This window comes from Pelophylax lessonae (genome assembly GCF_965119305.1).
Source record: "Pelophylax lessonae genome assembly, chromosome: 2".
Taxonomy (NCBI): Eukaryota; Metazoa; Chordata; class Amphibia; order Anura; family Ranidae; genus Pelophylax; species Pelophylax lessonae.
Window position 1 is genome coordinate 111,167,796 of NC_138769.1, and position 25,170 is coordinate 111,192,965.

General features: G+C 43.6%; 1 protein-coding gene across 1 annotated transcript in view; it reads right to left on the reverse strand.

Moving 5' to 3' along the window:
* Nucleotides 1-15,501, reverse strand: part of PIR (pirin) — an 84,425-nt gene extending 68,924 nt beyond the window's left edge. The window contains exons 1-2 of the mRNA XM_082248484.1: nt 15,203-15,501; nt 2,159-2,251 (exon numbers count right to left, since the gene is read on the reverse strand). Coding sequence (XP_082104610.1) covers nt 2,159-2,251; nt 15,203-15,445 — 336 coding nt within the window. The 5' untranslated portion in view covers nt 15,446-15,501. The remainder of the gene's footprint in view (nt 1-2,158; nt 2,252-15,202) is intronic.
* Between the last annotated feature and the right edge of the window lie 9,669 nt (nt 15,502-25,170).

A 25,170-nucleotide genomic window follows, 5' to 3' on the forward strand; every position in this document is an offset into this window, starting at 1 on the left:
TTATAAGCTTGGGCTGCAACAACAGAAAACCTGTTTCTGATTAGAGAATTGCTTAGCTGAATTCATCATAAACGTGCCAGGGAATTTTTTGTATACCCAGATTAAAGTTTATTACAAGTTTTTACTAGCTAAAACAAATACCAAAAGTGCAAAAAAAAATGCAAAAAAAAAAAAACCTATGCTATGTAAACATTTTTGCTACATTGAAAAATGAATTTATTGTTTAAATATCAGCTTGGGTGGAATAAGTGCCGGTTCACATTTGTGCAATGCGGGAAGGCTGCGCATATGCAGCGTGTTCCCGCATCGCATCCGTACATCTGGCAGTTCACACTGCCATATGCGATACGCAGGGGGTGTCAATTAAAAGTTAACGACACCCCCAGTTGCGATCGCATATCGCAGTGCAATCTGCAAGTTCACACAGAATCGGATCGCACAAGTGTGAACCACTGTGCGATCCGATTCTGATGCGGCTCAAAAAAAGCCTCATGTTTGCTGCGGATGCGCTGCAAATTCAGCCATACAAAGTGTATGGCTGAATTCGCATCCGCACAGGAGATCGCATGTAATGAAGGAGCAGTGCGCTCCGAATTACATGCGATCTCGCAAACCGCACAAGTGTGAACCGGCACTACTGTAATACTGTGGAATGAGTTGCTAAGGTTTCCAAATATGTCTAGACCAGCCTTCACAATCTTTTTACCCCAGAGAAACCCTTGAAATCATTTTTAGGTCTCAGGGAACCCCGGCTAAAATGAATTGTGGGTCAGTGAGAAGAATGCACAGCTTACAGTATTGGTCAGGATTCCACCCCTACAGGCTGCTAAAAAAAAGATAATTGGCATCATGCAGCTGGCTCTGCCAAATGATGTTGGACCTGGAACAAGGCAAGCGCTATCAGATAGGAGGCCAATCAGCCACAGCTCAAGAAACACCTAGCAACCTCTGGAGCAACCCTTAGTGAGAATTGTTGCTGTGCACTCAACATTCTGATGAACAGCAAGCACTACACACACCTTTATTAACCTCCCTGGCGGTATGAATATTTCAGATGTTAGGTGCTGAAAGCGGTACCATTATTTTGCATGTAATTCTTAAGAATGAGCAGCCCAAACCAACTATTTACATATGATTTTTTTTTGCTGTGCGTTCTTCTTTATAACATCTCGGGTATGATAACGTTTGAAACACAAAATCATAAACTATAATATAATAAAATAACTGTAAATAAGTTAATATATATATATATATATATATATATAGTACAGTAAAACTGCAGGATAGGGCACTGGGGGGCAAACTAAGGTCAGTTTATTTTATTTAGTAATGTAATAGAATAGGATTACAATATATCAGTGTGTTTGTGTTTTACTTTTTTAATTTGCCGCCGGTTCCACCCCCCTGCGACGCAACGCTCACAGGGAACGGAAGCCGGGGCTCACAGCATCAGGCAGAAGATCCGGCCGCCGTACACTGCCAGAATACATCGCGGGATCCCGGGGACAAGGTAAGTAACCTCTTCCAGGATCCAGCGATTTCTCCCTGGCGGTACCCCGCTAATGGCACTGAAATTCCACCCTGAGCCACACTCGGGAATACCGCCAGGGAGGTTAAAGGATAAGCTATTTTGGTGTACTTCTCCTATGCATCAAAGGAGTGCGTTCTGCAATCCTGTGACCTGTTTTCAGCCGACAGTGGGCTAAAAGTGTTTTTAAAGCCTAAAGCCTCAAGGTGTTTTACCTTAATGCATTTTATGCATTATGTAAAAACCTTCCCTACTGCAGGATCTCCCCAGCCCCCCCTTATTATTACCTGAGCCCGATCCGATCCAGCGATGTGCACGAGAGCAGCGGCTATCGCTGCTGTCCCCCTCCTCATCGGGTAGATAGATAGCAGCAGGAGCCAATACCTCCTGCTCCACTCAATCGCTCGTTTATCAGGTTAAAATTTATTTTAAAAAATTTGCTTGTCTTGCAAATCGCTCTCAAACTAAGTTACTCTCATTGCAAAGTTTTACAGCATCTGATAAAAAAAGTGTCCCTTCTAAGAATGCACTCAATGTACAATGAAGACTTTTTACCTTTAACGTCCAATTAAAAATCCAATGACTATTTTTGGATCCCTCAACAATCACAATGTCATAGGCAGTTCTTACCGTCTCAAATCCTCTGTGAGGGTGATCTGGAAAGCCCCCGGGTTTGCCACCTTTAAACTCATCAAACATCAGAAATGGATCCAAATTTCTAAGCTAAATAAAAAAGTAAAAAAATTATACATACAGTACCTTTCAACATAAAAAGAAAATTCCTACAATATTAAATAAAATACAGCTATCCTCATGTGCATAATAAGAAAAAATATATTGTATTTTCAGTGAATACACCTTATGGGTCAGTTCATACCATTGGAAATGCAGTCCAGATGCGTTCCGGATGCTTTTCTGCATGTGCGTTTTTAGTGCATTTTTGATGTGGTCCAGTGCATTTTTTCCTCCTCTTTTTTTTTTAACCTTAAATAAGGACATGTGTGTTCCAGTGCGGTTAGGTGCATTCCGGTTCATTTTGATACATTTTATCGCGTTCCAGTACAATCCAGTGAAAAAAAAAAAAAGGCAGCATTTTCTACTTATTTTTGTGGAACTGGAAAGTACTGGAAATGAACTATGCCACTGAAAACCATATAACCTACTATCAATGGGTTTTTGATGCAGAAAAAAAAAAAAAAAAAAAAAACGCATTGGACTGCACGTGGTGAGAACTGGCCCTGATGTTAATATTATGTGTACCTAAAATAATTTTTGTTAAGGCTTTCACATTTTGCATGATTTCTTTTATACTGTAAGGATGATAGATTTGTAACATCTCTGTTGGCTATATTTGTATTAAAAAGATCAATATCGGTGATGAAGGAATGTAAGGGCTCTTTCACACGGGTGATCCGATCAGATCCGCCTGTCAGTTTTTTAGGCGGATCTGATCGGATTCTCCATGCAGCTCTATGGGGCAGCGGATGTCAGCGGAGACACCTCCGCTGACACCCGCTGCCATCCGTATCCGATCCTGTCCGTGAAATCTGGACGGATGGAAACCCTATTTTTCCATCCGTTCAGGTATCGGATCGTATCGGATGAGAGCGGACAGGCGGTCTGCTCTTATCCGATCCCCCATAGAGAGCAGCGGGGGCTGTAACACCTCCCTCTCCGCACTGCAAGCGGAGACGGAGCTGTCATCCGCCGGCTCAGCGGGGATCGCGGATCGATCCCCGCTGAGCAGAACGGATCCGCCTACGGAGGCAGACCGTGTGAAAGAGCCCTAAGATAATAGGCATCCTTGTTCAAAAAGAATGCTTAGAATTTATAGCCTATAGCAACCAATCAGAATTCATTATGAAAAACACAGGCTAGTACAAGACGAATTCTGATTGGCTTCTTTGGGTTACTACACTTATCCATTGTAGGGAACAAATACTGTGCAGCACTACCAAGAAGGAAACACAACTTGCTTATAAAATTAGCAAATACACAGCATAGTACATATAACACATAGTACATATAACACATAGCACATATTACACATAGCACATATAACACATAGCACATATAACACATAGCACATATAACACATAGCACATATAACACATAGCACATATATAAAATGACTTCTCTTCCAGGTGATGTAGCACACCCGGAAGAGAGGTGATTCACATGGAGGCCATGCTCGCACTAGGTGAGAGTAGAGAAGGCTTCCTAAAAAGAAAATGCATGTCTCTCCTGGTGCAGGATTGATGCTCAAAGTAATGCGAGTTGGCACTTTTTATGTTTTATCTAGAAGCTTTTAATAAGCGGTTTTACACTATGGAGATCTTTCTCCCTTCCCTATAAAGTACTGTATACTGTATAGCATGAAAAACCATTGAAAGTAGTGGTGGGCGTTGTGTGGAGGCAATCAGGTGAGGAATACAAAGACAAGTTTGTCTTGCCTACAGTCAAGCATGGTGGTGGGAGAGTCATGGTCTGGGGCTGCATGAGTGCTGCCGGCACTGGGGAGCTACAGTTCATTGAGGGAACCATGAATGCCAACATGTACTGTGACATACTGAAGCAGAGCATGATCCCCTCCCTTCTTAAACAGGGCCGCAGGGCAGTATTCCAACATGATAACGACCCCAAACACACCTTCAAGAAGACCACTGCCTTGCTAAAGAAGCTGAGGGTAAAGGTGATGGGCTGGCCAAGCATGTCTCCAGACCTAAACCCTATTGAGCATCTGTGGGGCATCCTCAAACAGAAGGTGGAGGAGCGCAAGGTCTCTAACATCCACCAGCTCCTTGATGTCGTCATGGAGGAGTGGAAGAGGACTCCAGTGGCAACCTGTGAAGCTCTGGTGAACTCCATACCCAAAAGGGTTAAAGCAGTGCTTAAAAATAATGGTGGCCACACAAAATATTGACACTTTGGGCCCAATTTGGACATTTTCAATACTCAATTTCACATGAAAAGATATAATAAAATATTTACAAAAATGTGAGGGGTGTACTCACTTTTGTGAGATACTGTACACACACACACACTCCATAACATTATGATCACCCACCTAATATTAGGTATGGTCCCCTTTTGCTAAAACAGCCGTGACCCACTAAAGCACGGAGACCAAAGTAACATCCACATGAATGGCAGGAGCCAAGGTTTCCCAGCAGAACTTTGCCCAAAAGCATCACACTGCCGACTTGCCTTCTTATAACACATACTGGCGCCATCTCTTCCTCAGGTAATTGGCACACAAGCACCCAGCCATCCACATGATGTAAAAGAAATAGGGATGCACCGAATAATCGGCGGCCGAACATTATTCGGCCGAAAATAGAAAAAATAGCACTTTCGGTGTTCGGCCGAATAAGTCAAAAGGCCGAATAATTTTGTCCCGAATAATAGGGCTGAACGATAGTCGATATGATATCGACTATCGTTCTGTGGCCGTAGGCGATATTCATATCGCCGAGGTCACGATATTTACAGGGGGAAGGGACTCGGAGGAGGACAGGAGGACTCACAGACTTCCGTGTTAGGCAGGGGAAGCCGGTGTTCCGTGAGATTTACCTACCCCGTGAGAATTACCTACCCCTCGTCACTTCCGGCCAGGAACAGCTGAGCAGCGCAGCAGTGCGCATGCTCACAGGGCCGGATACCTAAAGGGACAACAGAGGAGCAGACTAGTGCGCATGCGCACTAGTATGGAAATAGCACAGTGTACCGTTGAAAAAACCTACCCACGCGGCGGTTAAATAAAACAGCGGGGCTGCAATACGAATCATCTCCGCTCGTGTGCCTGTCACTTCCCTGATCTCGGCAAGTAAATATAAAAGCGGCTGGCGTCTCCGTGATTTATGTTTTCATACACCCGCCGCCGCTTTTATATTTAGTTGCCGAGATCAGGGAAGTGACAGGCACACGAGCGGAGATGATTCGTATTGCAGCCCCGCTGTTTTAATGTAAGCGCTGCATTCCATACAGTGCCGTGAACCGGAAGTGACGAGGGGTAGGTTTTTCTCACGGGTAGGTAATTCTCACGGAACACCGGGACACTTCAGCGGTGAGCATACATACATTACTCACTCGTGCACTGCAGCCCGCCCCACACATTCAGTGAGTCTTACTCTCCTCCCTAGTTTTTTCAATGGCACATTCAGGAAGCCAATCACGCTGTGATTAGCTGCACAGCGAACCAATCACGCGTGCCTGCACACCTGATTGGTTCCGCTGTGCCGCTACTCACGGCGTGATTGGCTTCCTGAATGTGCCATTGAAAAAACTAGGGAGGAGAGTAAGACTCACTGAATGTGTGGGGCGGGCTGCAGTGCACGAGTGAGTAATGTATGTATGCGGCTGTGCTCCTTTCCAGGCTCCTACTAGTCAACCTCCAGCCTCCTACTACCACCACTATGAGAGACTGTCTGTCACTGTATAATCTGATCGAGTCCACACTGACACTGACTGACTGTCACTGAGTAATTGATGTTACCACATTAACCCTGACCTGCCCAGTGCCCTGTATCTGCAATTAAAATTTACAAGGCTGCCTGCATGCTTCCTGATTTCCATTCCCAGCATCCTTCCCAATCCCTACAGTGTCACTAACATTAACCCTATGGTACAAGGCTGCAGTGTGCACTGAATCCCATTCCCTACAGTAACATTTAGGGAGAGAGAGAGACATGAGAGGACGAGAGAGAGACATGAGAGGACAAGAGAGAGAGAGAGAGAGAGAGAGAGTGAAAGGACAAGAGAGAGAGAGAGAGACACGAGAGGACAAGAGAGAGGACAAAAAATTGGCAAAATAAATGGAAAAAATGCAAAACACCGCGTTCGGTATTCGGCCTTCGGCCAAACATTTTATTATTATTCGGCTTCGGCTTCGGCCAAGAATTTCATTTCGGTGCATCCCTAAAAAGAAAGTATGATTCATCAGACCAGGTCACCTTCTTCCATTGCTCCGTAGTCCAGTTCTGATGTTCATGCGACCATTGTGGAAGCTTTTGGCTGTAGACATGGGTCACCATGAGCTTCCCAGCCCCACACACAACAAACTGCGATGCCCATTTTTTTTTTTGCTTTCACCAGGACAACATGTTCATTGCTGCCTGATATATCCCAGCAATTTTCAGATGTCATTGTAATGAGATATTCTTTTTAGCTGTCAGTGGTCATAATATTCTAGCTGATCGGTGTATGTATATACAAGTTAGGACAAATTACTCAAGCAATTCGAGAGGGGACATTATTCTGGGTGAACCAGTTGTATGATCTTATCAATTGGGGGTGAATCTAGTGAGAGAGAGGGAGGGAGGAAAGGGGGGATAGAGAAAGGGGATGTGGAGGGGAGGAATGGAGAAAGGTGGACCAGGGAGAACAGGCGTAACAAATATGGAGAACAAAATATCAGTCATGAGAATAATACATGCTCCAGAGCAATTTCAGATATCATGGATCCCGACTTTATTGTCAGGATCCACCCACATGCCTGACAGGCAGCTGGCTCAGCGCACTGCTGAGAGTCCGAGCCAGCTGCTCCCCCTCCCCCCCTCAGCCCGGTGCTCCAGTTAGCTCTGGAGGGGGAGAGCAGAGAGCTGGGGAATGACAGTCACCAGCTCTCTGCTCACTGAAGACTGAGAACTGAGCGATCAGCGGTCTTTGATCTCTCAGTTCACAGTCTTAGAGGCATCGGGCGACCAATGCTACACCCACCTAGGTGAGTATAGATGTTTGTTTTTTTCAACTCCACACTTTTCTTAATAAAACACAGCACTGGTCACTTTGTGACACTTTATTGATTATATGAAAGTGCACTGGACACTTCAAATATTTATTTTCTGATGCACTGGACACTTTAGATGTTTGTTTTTGATGTAAACATCACTTTATGTATATTCAATATTTTTCTTTTTTATTTTGCATAGGTGATAGGCTATTTTGAAACAAATAAGCGCTGTATATGAATTATTATTTTTTTTTGAATTTTGGACAGAGTAGGGAGAGTTTAGAACACCTATTAGGGTTTTTTTGCTGTCTGTGCCCCCCGTTGGGGAGATTCACCCTCTCGATTTGTCCCGTTTACCATTATCATTGAGCCTGGGTTCACACAGCGCAATTCTACTGCGGGATCCCGCATCGCATCTCCCTCGCAGGCAGTTCACAATGCCCTCTGCGAACCGCTGCAGGTGTCAATAAAAAGTTAATGACACCCCCAGATCAGTTCGCAGATTGCAGTGTGAACTGCATATTTGGACAGGAATCAGATCGCACCGATGCAATCCGATTCCAGTGTGGGGGGAAAAAAAAAAAGGTTTCTGCACCTTTTTCATGCAAATCTAATGTGAGTTCACCCATAAAACTGTATGGCTGAATTCGCATTTGGACAAACATGGTATGTGATCTGCAGAGCAATGCAGTGCGAATCACATGCAATGTCTGACATTGCATATGTGTGAACCCAGGCTGAAAGTGAAAGTAAAAGGAAATCCTAAATTTTGGGTAGTTCCCAGAAAGGTAATAGAGGGGAAATCTTCCAATAGGGCTACTAGTTCTGGTGACAAGGGGGTTCCCAAGAGACTCCCTTAAAGTAAAATTATAGGCAAACTTTTTTTTTTTTATTCATTTTGGATAAAGCAAGGGAGGGTTATAACCTCGGACAGATTTTTTTTCACCATCTGTGTCTTATTGCAGAGATTTCCCTTCACTTCCCATCCCATAACTAAACAGGAAGTGAGAGGAAATCCCAGAAAATTAGGGGAATTCTTTGGGGACTCCTAGGTCATCAGAACTAATGTCCCATTGGAAGATTTCCCCTCTACTACTTTCCGGGGACAACCCAAAATTTGAGATTTTCTTTTACTTTTACTGAATTAGCCTGATTAGAAGTCAATGTGTGACGTAATGCGTATAAGGGGCGGAGCCTCACACCCAAAGCACTTCACAGTCACGACTCCTTTATGTGCCTTTTCAACCTTCACAGCTTATGTGCTTTCTTTGGAAGTGTAACAATTTGTTATGATCTAATAACATTTTAAACAGAGCGCATTAGATCTTGCTGTAATTTCTCCTATATCCACGCCAAGGATGTCTGAGAGACTCAGATGAGAGATCTACCTTTGGCTGCCTTCGGTTTCCAGGATATTGGATTGCTGCTATCCCCCTTTGGTAATATGCTGGTTCTGACCCGCTGGTAAAACAGGGGTCAGAACAGGAGGTGAGCGGCCATTTCTTTCGGTGGAGGATTAGTACAAGCACTTTTTGTCCAGCACTGATCAGCACCTTATGTTTGCACTTTTTGCACCATCTGTATATTGCCGCACTGTATGAACTTTTTTGGATTGTTCTTGTATTAATTTGCATAGCTAATGTCGTCTACTATTAGCAACTATACTGGTTCACTCACTTTATTTTGCTGATTTTGCACCCATGTACCTTTGCAACATTGCACGGTTTACTATATAAAATATGTTTATTATTGTTATATTGGGCTATGAACTGTACATTGCACTTTTGCACAATTGCTCTATTTGCACTTTGCATTATGCATTCATTTATATACAGTGCCTTGCAAAAGTATTTCGGCCCCCTTGAACTTTGCGACCTTTTGCCACATTTCAGGTTTCAAACATAAAGATATAAAACTGTAATTTTTTGTGAAGACTCAACAAGTGGGACACAATCATGAAGTGGAACGAAATATATTGGATATTTCAAACTTTAACAAATAAAAAACTAAAAAATTGGGCGTGCAAAATTATTCAGCCCCCTGAAGTTAATACTTTGTAGCGCCACCTTTTGCTGCGATTACAGCTGTAAGTCGCTTGGGGTATGTCTCTATCAGTTTTGCACATCGAGAGACTGACATTTTTGCCCATTCCTCCTTGCAAAACAGCTTGAGCTCAGTGAGGTTGGATGGAGAGCGTTTGTGAACAGCAGTTTTCAGTTCTTTCCACAGATTCTCGATTGGATTCAGGTCTGGACTTGACTTGGCAATTCTAACACCTGGATATGTTTATTTGTGAACCATTCCATTGTAGATTTTGCTTTATGTTTTGGATCATTGTCTTGTTGGAAGACAAATCTCCGTCCCAGTCTCAGGTCTTTTGCAGACTCCATCAGGTTTTCTTCCATAATGGTCCTGTATTTGGCTCCATCCATCTTCCCATCAAGTTTAACCATCTTCCCTGTCCCTGCTGAAGAAAGGCAGGCCCAAACCATGATGCTGCCACCACCATGTTTGACAGTGGGGATGGTGTGTTCAGGGTGATGAGCTGTGCTGCTTTTACGCCAAACATAACGTTTTGCATTGTTGCCAGAGCACCTTCTTCAACATGTTTGGTGTGTCTCCCAGGTGGCTTGTGGCAAACTTTAAACAACACTTTTTATGGATATCTTTAAGAAATGGCTTTCTTCTTGCCACTCTTCCATAAAGGCCAGATTTGTGCAGTATACGACTGATTGTTGTCCCATGGACAGAGTCTCCCACCTCAGCTGTAGATCTCTGCAGTTCATCCAGAGTGATCATGGGCCTCTTGGCTGCATCTCTGAATTGATCAGTCTTCTTCTTGTATGAGCTGAAAGTTTAGAGGGATGGACAGGTCTTCGTAGATTTGCAGTGGTCTGATACTCCTTCCATTTCAATATTATCGCTTGCACAGTGCTCCTTGGGATGTTTAAAGCTTGGGAAATCTTTTTGTATCCAAATCCGGCTTTAAACTTCTCCACAACAGTATCTCGGACCTGCCTGGTGTGTTCCTTGTTCTTCATGATGCTCTCTGTGCTTTAAACGGACCTCTGAGACTATCACAGTGCAGGTGCATTTATACGGAGACTTGATTACTCACAGGTGGATTCTATTTATCATCATTAGTCATTTAGGTCAACATTGGATCATTCAGAGATCCTCACTGAACTTCTGGAGAGAGTTTGCTGCACTGAAAGTAAAGGGGCTGAATAATATTGCACGCCCAATTTTTCAGTTTTTTATTTGTTAACAAAGTTTGAAATATCCAATAAATTTCGTTCCACTTCATGATTGTGTCCCACTTGTTGTTGATTCTTCACAAAAAATTACAGTTTTATATCTTTATGTTTGAAGCCTGAAATGTGGCAAAAGTTTGAAAAGTTCAAGGGGGCCGAATACTTTCGCAAGGCACTGTAAATGGTTTCTCGCTAAATCTTGCAGGGTGAGCAGAGCCCACTGCAAGGGATACTTTTTGATCGGTCTGGATTTGGGCTTTAAACATTTTTTAATCTGCAGCTTTCTTTAAAATTATGCCTAGTGATCCTGCCATGAAGATCCCAGCTAAGGAACTTCCTGTTATAGGGTGACAATGTCCTATCCCCTATGCCAGTGATGGCAAACCTTGGCACCCCAGATGTTTTGGAACAACATTTCCCATGATGCTCATGCACTCTGCGGTGTAGCTGAGCATCATGGGAAATATAGTTCCAAAATATCTGGGGTGCCAAGGTTTGCCATCACTGCAGCCTATGCTATCACCCTGGATTCCAATTACACAGGCATGGTCCTCTGTTGCAATCATCGCTGGAATATATGCATGAAGTCAAGAAATGGCTGCAAATAGATGGCAGGAAACCAGCAGTACAGTAGTGAGATACAAAGGATGAATACACATCTATTCCAAGTCAGTGACTCAGAAAGCACTGAGGCCAAGGACTGGCAGGCAACTAATGGAAGGTCAACAATGACAAGTTTCTGTAGCTACAGGTTTCCTTTACTATGGAAAATCCTTTTCATCCTTTTCTTGGATGTGCTCCATCTTTCCTATAAATTTGTTTTGTTAATCCACAACAAAACAAAATTAAGTTACAGTATGGCGGTTGGCACAGGACTCCATGTAGCCAACTTTAAACAATTGCTAAAGGTAACAGAGAGGACATTGAAGGCAAGGATGGGAGGAAATGTCTAACTAAAGATATTCTGAGGCCATTTTCACATTTTATACATCAGCCTAACAAATCAGCAACGGCTAACATTGCTGCAGATATAAAAGTGCTATGGTAATTATATATATATGGCAAAGTTATTTACAAATGAAATGAAGGCACTTTGCAAAATTTTGTATCTGTCTTTTTTCTTTATTGCTAAGTGCCGGTTCACATTAGGTCGCTCCGACTTAGGGGGCGACCTGTGAAGTCGCGTGCAGCGCGACTTCAGCGCGACTTGCATGGACTTCAGAAAATGAATGTCAATGCAAGTCGCCTCCAGGTCGCCCCGAAGTAGCTCAGGACCCTTTTTCTAAGTTGGAGCGACTCGTGTCGCTCCTATTAGAACCGGTCCTGTTCTACACTATGGGAGCGACGGTGCACGACTTGCCAGGCTGACCAAGTCGCCTGAAAAGTCGTATTAGTGTGAACCGGCACTTACACTACAAAAAAAAAAGGAGCAAAGGTAACAAAAGAAAAAGCACTGAGAGAAGTTACACAGTTAGTCTCCATTCACACGCGGTCCATGCAGTGCTACAGGACCTGTTCTAATAGGAGCGACACAAGTCGCTCCGACTTAGAAAAAGGATCCTGTACTACTTCGGGGCGACCTCGGAGCGACTTGCATAGACTTCCATTATATGAAGTCCGTGCAAGTCACCCCGAAGTCGCGGTGCACGGGACTTCACAGGTCGCCCCCGAAGTCATGCAGGAGTCGTGCCGCTTCAGTGTGAATGCGGTCTTAGGCTAGGTTCACACACTGCTAACATCAGATTTTGATCCGAATTTTAAGGAGATTATGTGCAACTTTGAAAAGGTTTGTAAATTCTATGGGGCCAAAATCACGCTGGAACTGCACCAAAGTAGTACAGAAATCTTTTCCAAAATCGCACCACGAGTCGCACTGATGAACGGACACCAATGAAAACAATGCAATTTTCATTGTCATGCAATTCTGCATGATTCAAGTCACATCTGAAATGTGAACTAGTGTAAACGGAGCCTTAATGTGATTAAAGACAATATTTATTTCTTTTAATAAACATGTTCTACTTACCTGGTCTGTGCAGTGGCTTTGCACAGAGCAGCCCTGATCCTCCTCGTCTCAGGTCCCCCACCAGCGCTCCGGACTTCTCTCTTCTGCCAAGTGCCCCCAGAGCAAGCAACTTGCAATGGGGGCACCCAAGAAGGCACATTCCCGAGCCATTCACACACAGAGCTGGGTCTCGGCCCCACCCCCTCTTTCTCATAACTGGCTGGGACTGACAGCAGCAGGAGCCAATTACAACCTCTTAAGGCAGTCAGATGTAAACAGACTGGTGTCTGTTTAAACTCAGCTACCTCCAATCTGGAAAAACCAAGAAGAAGGGAATCTGTTCCCCTCTGTCTGGCAGGATCAGATTAGAGGGCAGTCAGGTGTAAAGGGACAGCCTGTCTGTTTATATCCAACTGCCCATAGAGCAGAGCAGGCTGTGTCCGTGTCTGCTCTGCATAAGCAGAGCAGACACGGATCTGTCATCAACCCGCTCTGCTCAACAGGGGATCAGCGGACAGATCCTCTGCAAAGGAAAAAAAAATCTGGCACATGTGAAATGGGCCTAAGGGAGGATCATAACCCCTAGTTGTTTTTTTTTTTTTTTACTATCTGAGTCCCATAGCCATAGATTTCCCTTCACTTCCTGTCCCATAGCCAAAACAGGAGGTGAGAGGAAATCCCTGAAAATTAAAGGAACCTCTTGGGGAGCCCCAGGTGTCACCAGAACTAGTATCTTTATTCAAAGATGTCCCCTCTATTACTTTTCTGGGGACAACCCAAAGTTGGGGATTTTCTTTTAAATTATAATGGTAAACGGGAGGGTAAATCACAGACAGCAATAACAACCTGGTAGGTGTTCTAATCTCTCTCCATTACGTCGATAATTAAAAAAAGTTTTGGCTTTTGTACTTTCAGGATTAGAAGAGGATATTCAGGGGTTAAATTGACAAGATAACTACATTTCTTTCAGGGACTCCCATGGAAAAAACAAAGAGAAGGAAATAATGGAGGAAGAGGAAGGAGGAGGGGAGGAGGAGGAAGAGGAAGGAGAAGAGGAGGAAGAGGAGGGCTACTGAATGGGCTACTGTGTGCACGCAAACGCCGCTGCCAGGAAAGAGACATTGTGTGAACGTAGCCAAAAGCAATAGAATTGCACAGAGCAGCCGTGCACCTCCTCTTCTCAGGTCCCCCCGCTGGTGCTCCTGGCCCTTTCTCTTTGTCCAGTGCCCCATGGGAAGATGCTCGTGCAGGCTCGCTCCTGAGCCCCGCTGCTGTGTCCATTGACACAGACAGCGGGACTCAGCCCCACCCCCCACACCCTTGTCACTGGTTTTGATTGACAGAAGTGGGAGCCAATGGCTCCCGCTGCCCCAGCAAAGCCAGTGAGACCTGGAAGTGATTGGAGAAAAGAGCTGCAGATGTGTACAGAGCTGAATGGAGTGAGGGCCCAGGTAAGTAAAGGGGGGGGGGGGGGGTTGCTGATGCCTAAACTTTTCTTACCTTAATACCACTTTAAGGTAAGTGGGGAAGCAGTTTGGGGGGTGAGGGTCTGGAAAATGGCATCACGTTATATATGGGTGAAACATGAAACATGCTATGAAAGGTGGACTAAAAGGTAATTGGAAATGTTCAATTTATTTTGAAAGTCAAAAAATAAACATGGTATATTTACCTGCTCTGTGCAGGTTTTGCACAGAGCAGCCCGATCCTTCTGTCCTTGGGTCCCCCGCTGGCGCTCCTGGCTCCTCCCCCCTACCGAGTGTACCCATTGCAAGCCAGACACACAGGGCGTGGCTCTATCCTGCCCCCCTCCTCACTGGCTGTGATTGACAGCAGCAGAAGCCAATGGCTCCCACTGCTGACTTTGAGCCAATGAGGAGGGAAAGAGCTGAGAAAAATAGGACAAGGATGGAAAATTTTTGTCAAATCGAATGTGAATGAACACATTTCTAATTGTTTAATTTGCTCCCAGCCAAGAAAAAAAGTAACTAATCTCATGCATTGCACTTATCAAAATATATCCAGAATTAGAACTTTCTTTCTAGAAAAATCAAAACAATGACATAGTACAAAAATGTATTCAAAATGAGTCAAATCCATGAAAGACGCCATCCTATGGTCGGAAAAGTGACAACACCAATTCAGTGTATTTATATAAATCAGGCCAGTGATGTTAAAATAGAACTTTAGTCAGAAAATGAAGGCCTGATAGATCACTTCATGCTGGCCCCTTTTGCAGGTATAGCTATGTAAAACATTAAAATCAAGTGCTTATACTGTTTTAAATCCACTGTCATACCCTGCTCTGCGCATACTCAGTAGCTTTCCATTTTTTTGCTGAAAATTTAGAGCCACTAGAGGCCGATCTGCTGACAGCCTAAAGATTTACTGTTGCTCAGGGGCTCTGAGTTTCAGTAAAATGGCAGCCTCCAGCAAAAAGAAACAGGAGTAATGCTGGAGGCAATATTCATCACACACTAATTTTGGTAGCATAATTGCTAATGTGGAATGTATGGTCCTTGCTAAAAAAAACATCACATTTTTTTGGTTGTTATGGGTAATGTTCCACTTTAATCCCCACACACAGCACAATACAGACAGTTTGCCTTTCTAGTTTTAGGAACAAGAACAATGTTTTCTTATTTTTGTTATCAATGTATTATATAAAAATGTAAATCTCATACCTCAGGTCTACCAATACTCCTCCGCACTTTGGCACCAACTCCCTCTGATTGCTCTACGCTCAGGACAGTCTTCACCACCTTTCTAGAAGCCATCCTTCCAACTGGAGAGAGCATACACACGTTGGGATCCTGGTTGGAGTAGTGGGGTCTGGAACACGTGTCCACTGATTCAGCTGGAGAATTCAATGCACTGCTTCCAAAAAGCTTCCACAAAATCAAAGCGACGACTGTTCTTATAAGCATGAACTACGGGGCAGGATTTTCCGATTCTAATGTTTGTTTTGTTAACCAAATGAAAAAAAGAAAAAAACATTCTGAGAACATGATGAATGCATTCCACTGAGCATGCCAGAGATCATTACAAAGAAGCAGAATTAAAAGTAAACTTGATGCAATTATACAGATGCTAACCTACTTATGTGTTAATAATAGGGACCAAAGATGGCCATGTGTACACTTCCATGCCTCCTGAAGCACCTGGGGTGCTCAAATATACTCCAGCCTATCATTTTCACCAACAACACCTCCATCTTTGTTTCTTCAACAAAAAAAACAAGTGAACCCAGACGTGCCTCACACTAGGTATTGCATTGTGGTTAGGTGGCATGGCTATATCAGGTACCCTAAAAATAAGTTCTTGTACTTTTTTTGGGGCGACAGGCGTCCAGAGATTCAGTTTGCGTGATTTTACTGCGATTCGTCGGGCGACAATCACGACAAAATTGTGCTGCGTTTGGGGTGCCATTGCAAGTCACGGGAATCGCACGGCGTCCTGCGACTTGCAATGGTACAGAATTGTGGGCAGAATCGTGGCAATTCTGCCAGCAATCTGAGGCGCCTATATGTAAATGGAGCCTAAGCCTTTTTCTGACACTTGTTGCTTACAAGTTAAAATCAGTATTTTTTGCTAGAAAATTACTTAGAACCCCCAAATATATATATATTTCTCTTACGTCCTCCGACAGTCGCCGCCCTTCATATAGTCTTCACCAATGGGTATTGACTTCCTCTCCACAGGAGTAGCTAGGCATAAGACTTGTTAAAAACAAAAGCATTTAGCATAGACACACCCATGGGGGCTGTCCCACTGGTCAATACCCCCCTGCAGTAGCCATCCCAACTCAGTTTGTCTTCTGCCTAGCGTTAGGAGTAGATAGGCTTCCCTGTGCTGTGGCTACAGTCTCAGTCTTCTAATCTTTTCTTACTGCGTTGCCTTTTCTACGGTTGCGTCTCCCACCCCTCTACACTGCTTTGGGACATCCCATTGGTGAAGACTGTATGAGGGGCGGCGACTGTCGGAGGACGTAAGAGAAAACTGAATTTTTGTAAAATCTTACCGTAAAATTCCTTTCTCTGAGTCCTCTGACAGTCGCCGCCCCCGCCCCTCTTTTGGGGTTTTCTTGTACACTTACTGCTATGCTACGAAACTGAGTTGGGATGGCTACTGCAGGGGGGTATTGACCAGTGGGACAGCCCCCATGGGTGTGTCTATGCTAAATGCTTTTGTTTTTAACAAGTCTTATGCCTAGCTACTCCTGTGGAGAGGAAGTCAATACCCATTGGTGAAGACTGTATGAGGGGCGGCGACTGTCGGAGGACTCAGAGAAAGGAATTTTTACGGTAAGAGTTTACAAAAATTCCGTTATTTATATATATATATATATATATATATATATATATATATATATATATATATATATATATATATATATATATATATTTTAGCAGAGACCCTAGAGAATAAAATGGCGATCGTTGCAACCTTTTATCACAAATCACACTGTATTTGCACAGATGTTTTTCAAACTCAGTTTTCTAGGAAAAAATACACTTTAATGAATGAAAATAAAATAAATAAATAAACAGTAAAGTTAGTCCAGTTTTTTTGTATAATGTAAAAGATGATGTTACGCCGAGAATCGTGACAGAATTGTGATCTTTATTCTAAGAAAAAAAATCGTGATTCTCATTTTACCCAGAATCATGCAGCTCTACTTAGGAGGTAACAGAGGAACAGTTTAAAGTAAAAAAAAAAAAAAAACAAACAAAAAAAAAAAAACCTTCATTTTTTTTTTTTACATTGTTAAAATCAAACCGATTAACATCCAACACACATGATCCAATGGTGCATTTACATTAGTAGTAGCATGGTATATGTTCACAACAAGTTTTGCCGCTTGGGGCTTCTTTAGGGGATTAGAAGATCACTATTGATATAACTGCCAATATGACCCCTGCTTGCCACCAACAATGCCATCTGCCCTGTGCAGGGAAGGAGGCGCTGTATGGCCACAGGAGCCACACCAAGACCAAGAAAGTGTGAAATAATGAAAGTGGTTGTAAAGTCAGAAGGTTTTTTTTTTTATCCTAATGCATTCTATACATTAAGATAAAAAGCCTTCTGTGTGTGCAGCAACCCCCCCCCCCTAATACTTACCTGAGGTCCCTCTATAAAGGGATATGCAAACTGTAGCTCTCCAGATGTTACAGAACTACAAGTCCCATGAAGCATAGCAAGACTCTGACAGCCACAAGCATGACATCCAGAGGCATGATGGGATTTGTAGTTTTGCAACAGCTGGAGGGCCACAGTTTGCATATACCTACTGTAGATGTTTGTTTTTTTAACTAAAAAAAAAACCCCACAACACTTTAGAATCACTTTAAAAGTTTAACTGAGGGCGCCTAAATTCTTAAGCCCCGTTCAGACAGGGGCGACGCGACTTGCTGGGGCGACCTGTGAAGTCACGGTGGACCTCGGCGCGACATGCACGGACTTCATATCATTGAAGTCAATGCAAGTCGCCTCCAGGTCGCCCCAAAGTAGTACAGGACCCTTTTTCTAAGTCGGAGCGACTTGTGTCGCTCCTATTAGAACGGGTCCTGTATTATTCAATGGCGAGCGACCCACCGCGACTTGTCAGGCGACCAAGCCGCCTGACAAGTCGCGCTAGTGTGAATGGGGTCTTAGTCAAGACTAATATCTAGTACTAATAAACTGTAGGGATGTAATTCTATGGTCTAGGTCGCCCTCGTGGCTCCTGCAAGGACCACTCCTCATGGAGCTACGAGGGCGACCTAGACCATATAATTACATCCCTACAATTAAGCTGTACTGGATATTGGTCTTGGCTAAAAATTCAGGCGCCCTCGGTTAAACCTTTATTAATTCACACTTGGTCTTGGTGTGTCTCCTGTGGTCACACTGCGCCTCCTTCCCTGCACTGGGCAGACAGCATTGTTGGTGGCAAGCGGGGGTCGTATTGACAGTTATATCAATAGTGGTCTTCAAATCCCCTGAAGAAGCCCCAAGCGGTGAAACATGTCAGGAACATATACCACGCTATGACTGCCTATGTGAACAAACCATTTGATAATGTAAATTACATGTATTAGATTTTAATGTGTTTGATTTTAATGATGTACAAATAAAAAAAATTTTTTTTTACAATAAACTTTTCCTCTGTTACTTCTATGGCACCAGTAAAGTCCCACTAAAAACCGTTTGCTCTGTGAACATGTGATGGACAGCATCACTGACCTACTAAAGCGTGAGGGCACAAAGGGAAAAGCCAAAGTCTAAAGCCGGCCTTTAAAAAAAATAAATAAAAAATGGAAGATCTGCTTTACTGTTGGTCTATCACCTTGTAAACATGAATAGCTTAATAAAGCCTCTCAGGAAAGTTTGCCACTCAAAATCCTGCAAGAATGCCCTTCTGCAATAGGCAGAGGTTCACAAATATTGGAAGCTGTGACTGAGGCTTTTTCTGTTTGGGGTTGGAGAGACTACTAGCAAAGCAGACCTATCATTTTTCATGTTTCACATTAAGGTCTCATTCACATAGGCACTGAGGCCCGTAGTCTGAATGGGCCGTGTGTTTTGTAGCTTGAGCCTTCCTTCAGGTGTTGCATGCAGGCAGCCCATGTAAGTGTAGGGGGATGCAGCAGCTGCACAAACAGCCGCTTGTCCCAATTTGACAGACGCATGGGTGAGCGGCACTAAAAGCAGATAGAATGCATTTGAAGCAGCTCCCCAGCACCACTGTCAAATATTACAGTAGGAGTTGAGGGTGGAGGGGAGACATTTCCACCATTCCCCATGATTAAGCTCCAGGCGGAGCGAAACGTGTTGGGGGCGTGGCCTGGCTGAAGTCCGGGCTGAGGCTGCCATTTATCTCACTTCATGCATATGGGTTTGCTTCACGATGTGCAGCTTTTGGATCTTTTCCTTTTTACATTGCTGCAGCTTGGAGCTAGGACGAGTTCCCTGTCCCTGCCAGCACTCAGCAGTCTAGTTGGACTTTACCTCTCCCTGAGGGGCACCTACATTTTGTCTTTTTGGGTCACAAGCATTTGCACCATGTTAAACTCTAAATACGCTTCACCATCGCATACGTACTGCGGCCAGAATTGAGGGCACACGGAGTGTGCCGCCCATTCAGAGTGCTGTGCCGCGATTGTGATTCCTGTGCGCATACGTGGGAATGACGTCATGGCAGCCTGGAAACTTGGAAGGATAACAAGGGGAAGATGGAAGCCCTGGCAGAGACAGCGCACCACTGGAGAAATCCCTTTACAGGTAAGCCTGCCATAATATGTGCTTGTATGCTTGGAGTGTATAAATGTAGGTGCAGTGCAGTAGTTCAGCGTTTTAAGGGTTAGAATAGTCAGTGAGGGGATAACATATTGCCTCCTTAAAGGGTTTGTTACCCCAACGTTTCAAATTCCTCATATACAGTAAGGGAAAAAAGTATTTGACCCCCTGCTGATTTTGTACGTTTGCCCACTGACAAAGAAATGATCAGTTTATCATTTTAATAGTAGGTTTATTTTAATGGTGAGAGACAGAATAATAACAAAAATATCCAGAAAAACTAATTTTAAAAACGTTATACATTGATTTACATTTAAAATGAGTGAAATATTTGATCCCCTATCAATCAGCAAGATTTCTGGCTCCCAGGTGTCTTCTATACAGGTAATGAGCTGAGATTAGAGCACTCTCCTAAAGGGAGTGCTCCTAAATCTCAGCTTGTTACCTGTATAAAAGACACCTGTCTACAGAAGCAATCAGATTCCCATCTCTCCATCATGGCCAAAGAGCTGTCCAAAGAAGTCAGGGACAAGATTTTAGACCTACTCAAGGCTGGAATGGGCTACAACAAGACTATCGCCAAGCAGCTTGTTGAGAGGGTGACAACAGTTGGTGCGATTATTTGCAAATGGAAGAAACACAAAAAAAACTGTGAATCTCCCTCGGTCTGGGGCTCCATGCAAGATCTCACCTCATGGAGTTTCAATGATCATGAGGATGGTGAGGAATCAGACCAGAACTACACGGGAGAATCTTGTCAATGATCTCAAGGCAGCTAGGACCATAGTCACCAAGGAATGAACCTGGAAGTAACATGTATGATAGGACTTCCAGGTTTATGGTGTCAGGGGTCCCTGATGTCTCATTAACCACTTGCCTCCCAAGCCTGTTCTGACCTTTCTCTCCTACATGTAAAAAATATCCTTTTTTATTGCCAAAAAATTAGTTAGAACCCCCAAACATTACATATTTTCTTGAAGCAAAGGCCCTAGAGAATAAATGTTGGCTGTTGCATATTTTTATGTCACACAATATTTGCACAGCGGTATTTCAAACACAATTTTTTTTTTTTTTGAAAAATTACAATTTAATGTGTTTTTATGTGCAAAACACAATATAATACCCAATTGTTTGGTAAACTATAAAAGATGATGTTACGTTGAGCAAATAGATACCAAACATGTCAGGATTTAAAATTGTGTACACACATGGAATGGCACCAAACTGCAGTACCTAAAAATATCCATAGGCGATGCTTTAAACGCCTTTACAGGTTACCAGTTTAAAGTTAGACAGATCTGGTGCTAGAACTATTGCTCCAGCTATAACAATACCTCACATATGTGGTGCCAACACTGCTAACATATATGTGCGTGACTTACATATGCGTTTGTCTTTGCACATGAGCACAGGGGGTTGGGAGCACTTTAGTTTTTTATTATTTCTATTATTTAAAATACATTTTTTACACCGTTTACTTTTGATGAATGTTATTGCTCTCACAAGAGATAAACATCCCTTGTGAGAGCATAGGTGGTGACAGGTCCTCTTTATGTAGAGATCTGGGGTCTATTAGACCCCAAATCTCTCTTCTGGCCTCCAAAGCAGCCGCTCAGACACAGATCAGTCTGATTTGTTGCTTTACTGGCCAGGTGAGAAACACAAAACCAAAACCGGTGTTCCGTGAAAAAACCATACCCATAAAAATTCCATACCCTTGTCACTTCCGGTGCACGTACATCAGCACCTACGTCAGTGAACCGAGGAGCTTACTAGTGCGCATGCTCGGAGGGTATGGAATGTTCACGGTAGTGTGTTATAACGTTACACCGCATCACCACATTAAAACATCTCCGCTGCAACATGAGTCATCTCCGCTCCTACCCCTGTCACTTCCCTGATCTTGGCTACTAAATGTACAGATCACAGAGCCGACATCTCCGTGATTTAGATTTCATACACCCGCCGCCGCTTTTACATTTAGTAGCCAAGATCAGGGAAGTGACAGGGGTAGGAGCGGAGATGATTCATGTTGCAGCTGAGCTATTTTAATGCAACCGCCGCAACAGCTGAGGCGGTGTAACGTTATAACACACTACCGTGAACATTCCATACCCTCCAAGCATGCGCAATGCTAAGCTCATCAGCTGTTCAATGACGTAACCGGAGCTGTGAGCATGCACACTGCTACGCTGCTCAGCTGTTTCTGACAGGAAGTGACGTGGGTATGGAATTTTCACGAGGTATGGTTTTCTCACGTTACACCGGAAGTGACAAAACACTCATCACTTCTAGTTTCTTAGCCATAGAGATGATATGGGACCTTCTGGTTTTCAACGATCTCTATGGTCAGTCAGCAGACCAGGTTCCCTGGTGGGGCAGCAGAGCCCAAAAAGCAGTGGACAGCGGTGGAGAGGGGTGGGAGGTTGGACCCTCCCTCTGCCTGTAAAAGATGATCCAGCTGCTAATTAGCTGCTAGGATTGCTTTTACATAAAAGAGAATCGCCGGGCAAAAAAAAAAAAAAAAAAAAAGCAGATACCAGGATGAAGCCTGTAGCCGCAGGGATCATCCGGGTATAACCATTGCAACTTAAAGATGTCCTGGGGCAGCAAGGGGTTAAAGAAAAATTGTCTTAAAAATAGCAATATTAAATCTCACCTCCTCCTTGAATTGTAAATGATATTTTATGAATATTTGGCATTTTTGCACTTATTTGTAAAAATCATTTTAGGTCTAATGGTTACCCCCCCCCCCCCCCCCCAAACATTGAATATTTCCAATGGAACACAATATCATAAATATATATATATATATATATATATATATATATATATATGCATACACACACACACACACACATACATACATATAAATATATATATATATACACACATACACACACACATATACATACATATATATATATATATATATATATCTGTCTCTCTGTCAGATCTATCTATCTATTAAAATAATAGACTTACACTGAAGCACTTAATCCCCACCAAAATAAAATATGTACAAAAACATCGCCTGCACTACATGTTACATCACTGAGCACGCGGAGGTAAGAGCAATTCTAGGTTTCCAGATTCTAGGGCCATTTTTTATGATAAACTCTAATCTGATGACTTTTAAAATGCCCCCTATAGAAAATATAAGGTGCTGAAGTTCCTCATTTTGCGGGCGCCCACATTTTTAAAGCTTGACATGTTGGGTGTCTATGTGCTTGCTGCAATCCAATCTTTTATATCTTATAAAAATGGGTATTATATTGAGTTTCTGTGCACTAAAATTAACTTTAGTGTATTTTTTAACTAAATTAAATTAACTAAACACTATTTGATAAGTTGTTGCACAGATATTGTGTTACATTGAAAATAACTAAAGTTTGGGGGGGGGGGGGGTTGCAAGTAAACATCAGATTTAAAAGGATTTTTAAAAATGAGTGTAAAAATGCCTCTAGCAGTTAATTAACCTCAAAAACATCCAACAAAAAACATCAAAAAATGTGCAATAACCCCTCCCCTGTGTGCAAAGGCAGTATAAATGAAGAAGCGGTCTCTGATGTGTGAATGGGGGGGGGGGGGGCATTATTAGATGTAGTGGGCACACTTACCTGTGTGTAGGGACGATGCTGGCTGGGGATGATGGCACTGCACACTGATGCCACTGCTCAGGCTCTCCACTCTTCTTAAACTCTCAGTTTCTCTTTGCTCACCATGATTCAGCAATAACACCATACAGAGCAGTGTGGGAGGGTGGATTCAGGACAGTGTGTGTGCTGTGAGATCACAGGGCTGCAAGTCACCATGAGACACACAGCAGCTGCTATGCCAGGAGGGGGCACGGCGGGCGCCTCCCTGCTCTGCCCAGCTCCTGCACCACCCTGTGCCCTTCTCCTATAGGAACTGTCAGCCCAGACTCGACCTGTCACTCAGGTGACAACAGGAATCCTGACAGCAGCCCACCCTGCCAATCCAGGAAGTCCCGCCTCTTCCCCAGACCGACAGATGGATGAACCAATCATAGAGAAGTTGTGGTTACCACGGTGACGGATTGTTGTTAGTAGACACGCTGTGCATGTAGTGTACAAGGCAGGAATAAAGGAAAACTTGGAGGGCCACATCATCCCTTTAACCACTTTAAGACCAGAGCGATTTGCCCCCTTAATGACCAGGTCCTATTTTGCGATTTGGCACTGTGTTAATTTAATGGACAATTGCATGGGCCATGCGACGCTGTACACAAATAAAATTGATGTCCATTTTCCCCACAAACAGAGATTTCTTTTGGTGGTATTTGATCTCATGTGCGATTTTTATTTTTTGTGCTATAAACAAAAAAGCGACAGTTTAAAAAAAAACAATATTTTTTACTTTCTGCTATAGGACATTCTCAAAAAAAAAAAAAATAAATAATTTAAAAATCCCAATTTTTTTAACATTTTAGGCCAATTTGTTTTCTGCTACATATTTATATTTTTGGTAAAAAAAAAAAAAAATCACTATAAGCGTATTTTGATTGGTTTGCACAAAAGTTATTGTGTCTACTAACTACGGGAAAGATTTATGTCATTTTTATTATTTTTTTTTTTTTTTACGAGTAATGGCGGCGATCTGCGATTTTTAGCGGGACTGCGACATTGCGTCGGACAGATCGGACCCCTGACTGACATTTTTGACACTTTTGGCGGGACCAGTGACATTACTACAGAAATCAGAGCTAAAAATATGCATTGTTACTGTAATATTGACCCTGCCAGAGAAGGGGTTAACACTGTGGGTGATCAAGGGGTTAAATGTGAGCCTAGGGGAGTGATTCTAACTGTGGGGTGGGCGGGGCGGGGCTTCTGAAATGACCACAGAGACATGTGTTCCTATATAGAAGGATCATATGGGCTCTATGATCATTGCAGGGAAAAGAACAATCAGCTGTGTTTACAACAGCTGACCGTTCTTCTCTCTCAGCGGGGAATGATCGCGGGTGTCAGGCGGCAATATGAGCCACCTGATACATGCATCGGCTTCCCCGCTGACGAGCTGGGGCAGGAGCGCATCACCGGCAGCGTCCGCCCGCCCCCTACCCTCCTGAGAGTGAGCGACATTGACCTACGTCGCTTTGCCCAGGAGTGGCAGTATACAGGGCCATCTTACCGAATGGGCATGCTGGGCAGTTGCCCGGGGGCCCCACTTGCCGGGGGGGCCCCACCTGCCCTGCAACCCAGCCCCAGACAAGCATCCCGCCACCAAATTTAGCAGGTGGCAAGCATCTGTTGGCCCTGCACTGCTGTCAGGCCACTTGGGCCATGGAGGTGGAGCCCACAACTGCAGGAATGCCTGGTCGCCTCCACGGGAACAGGCACACACAGGA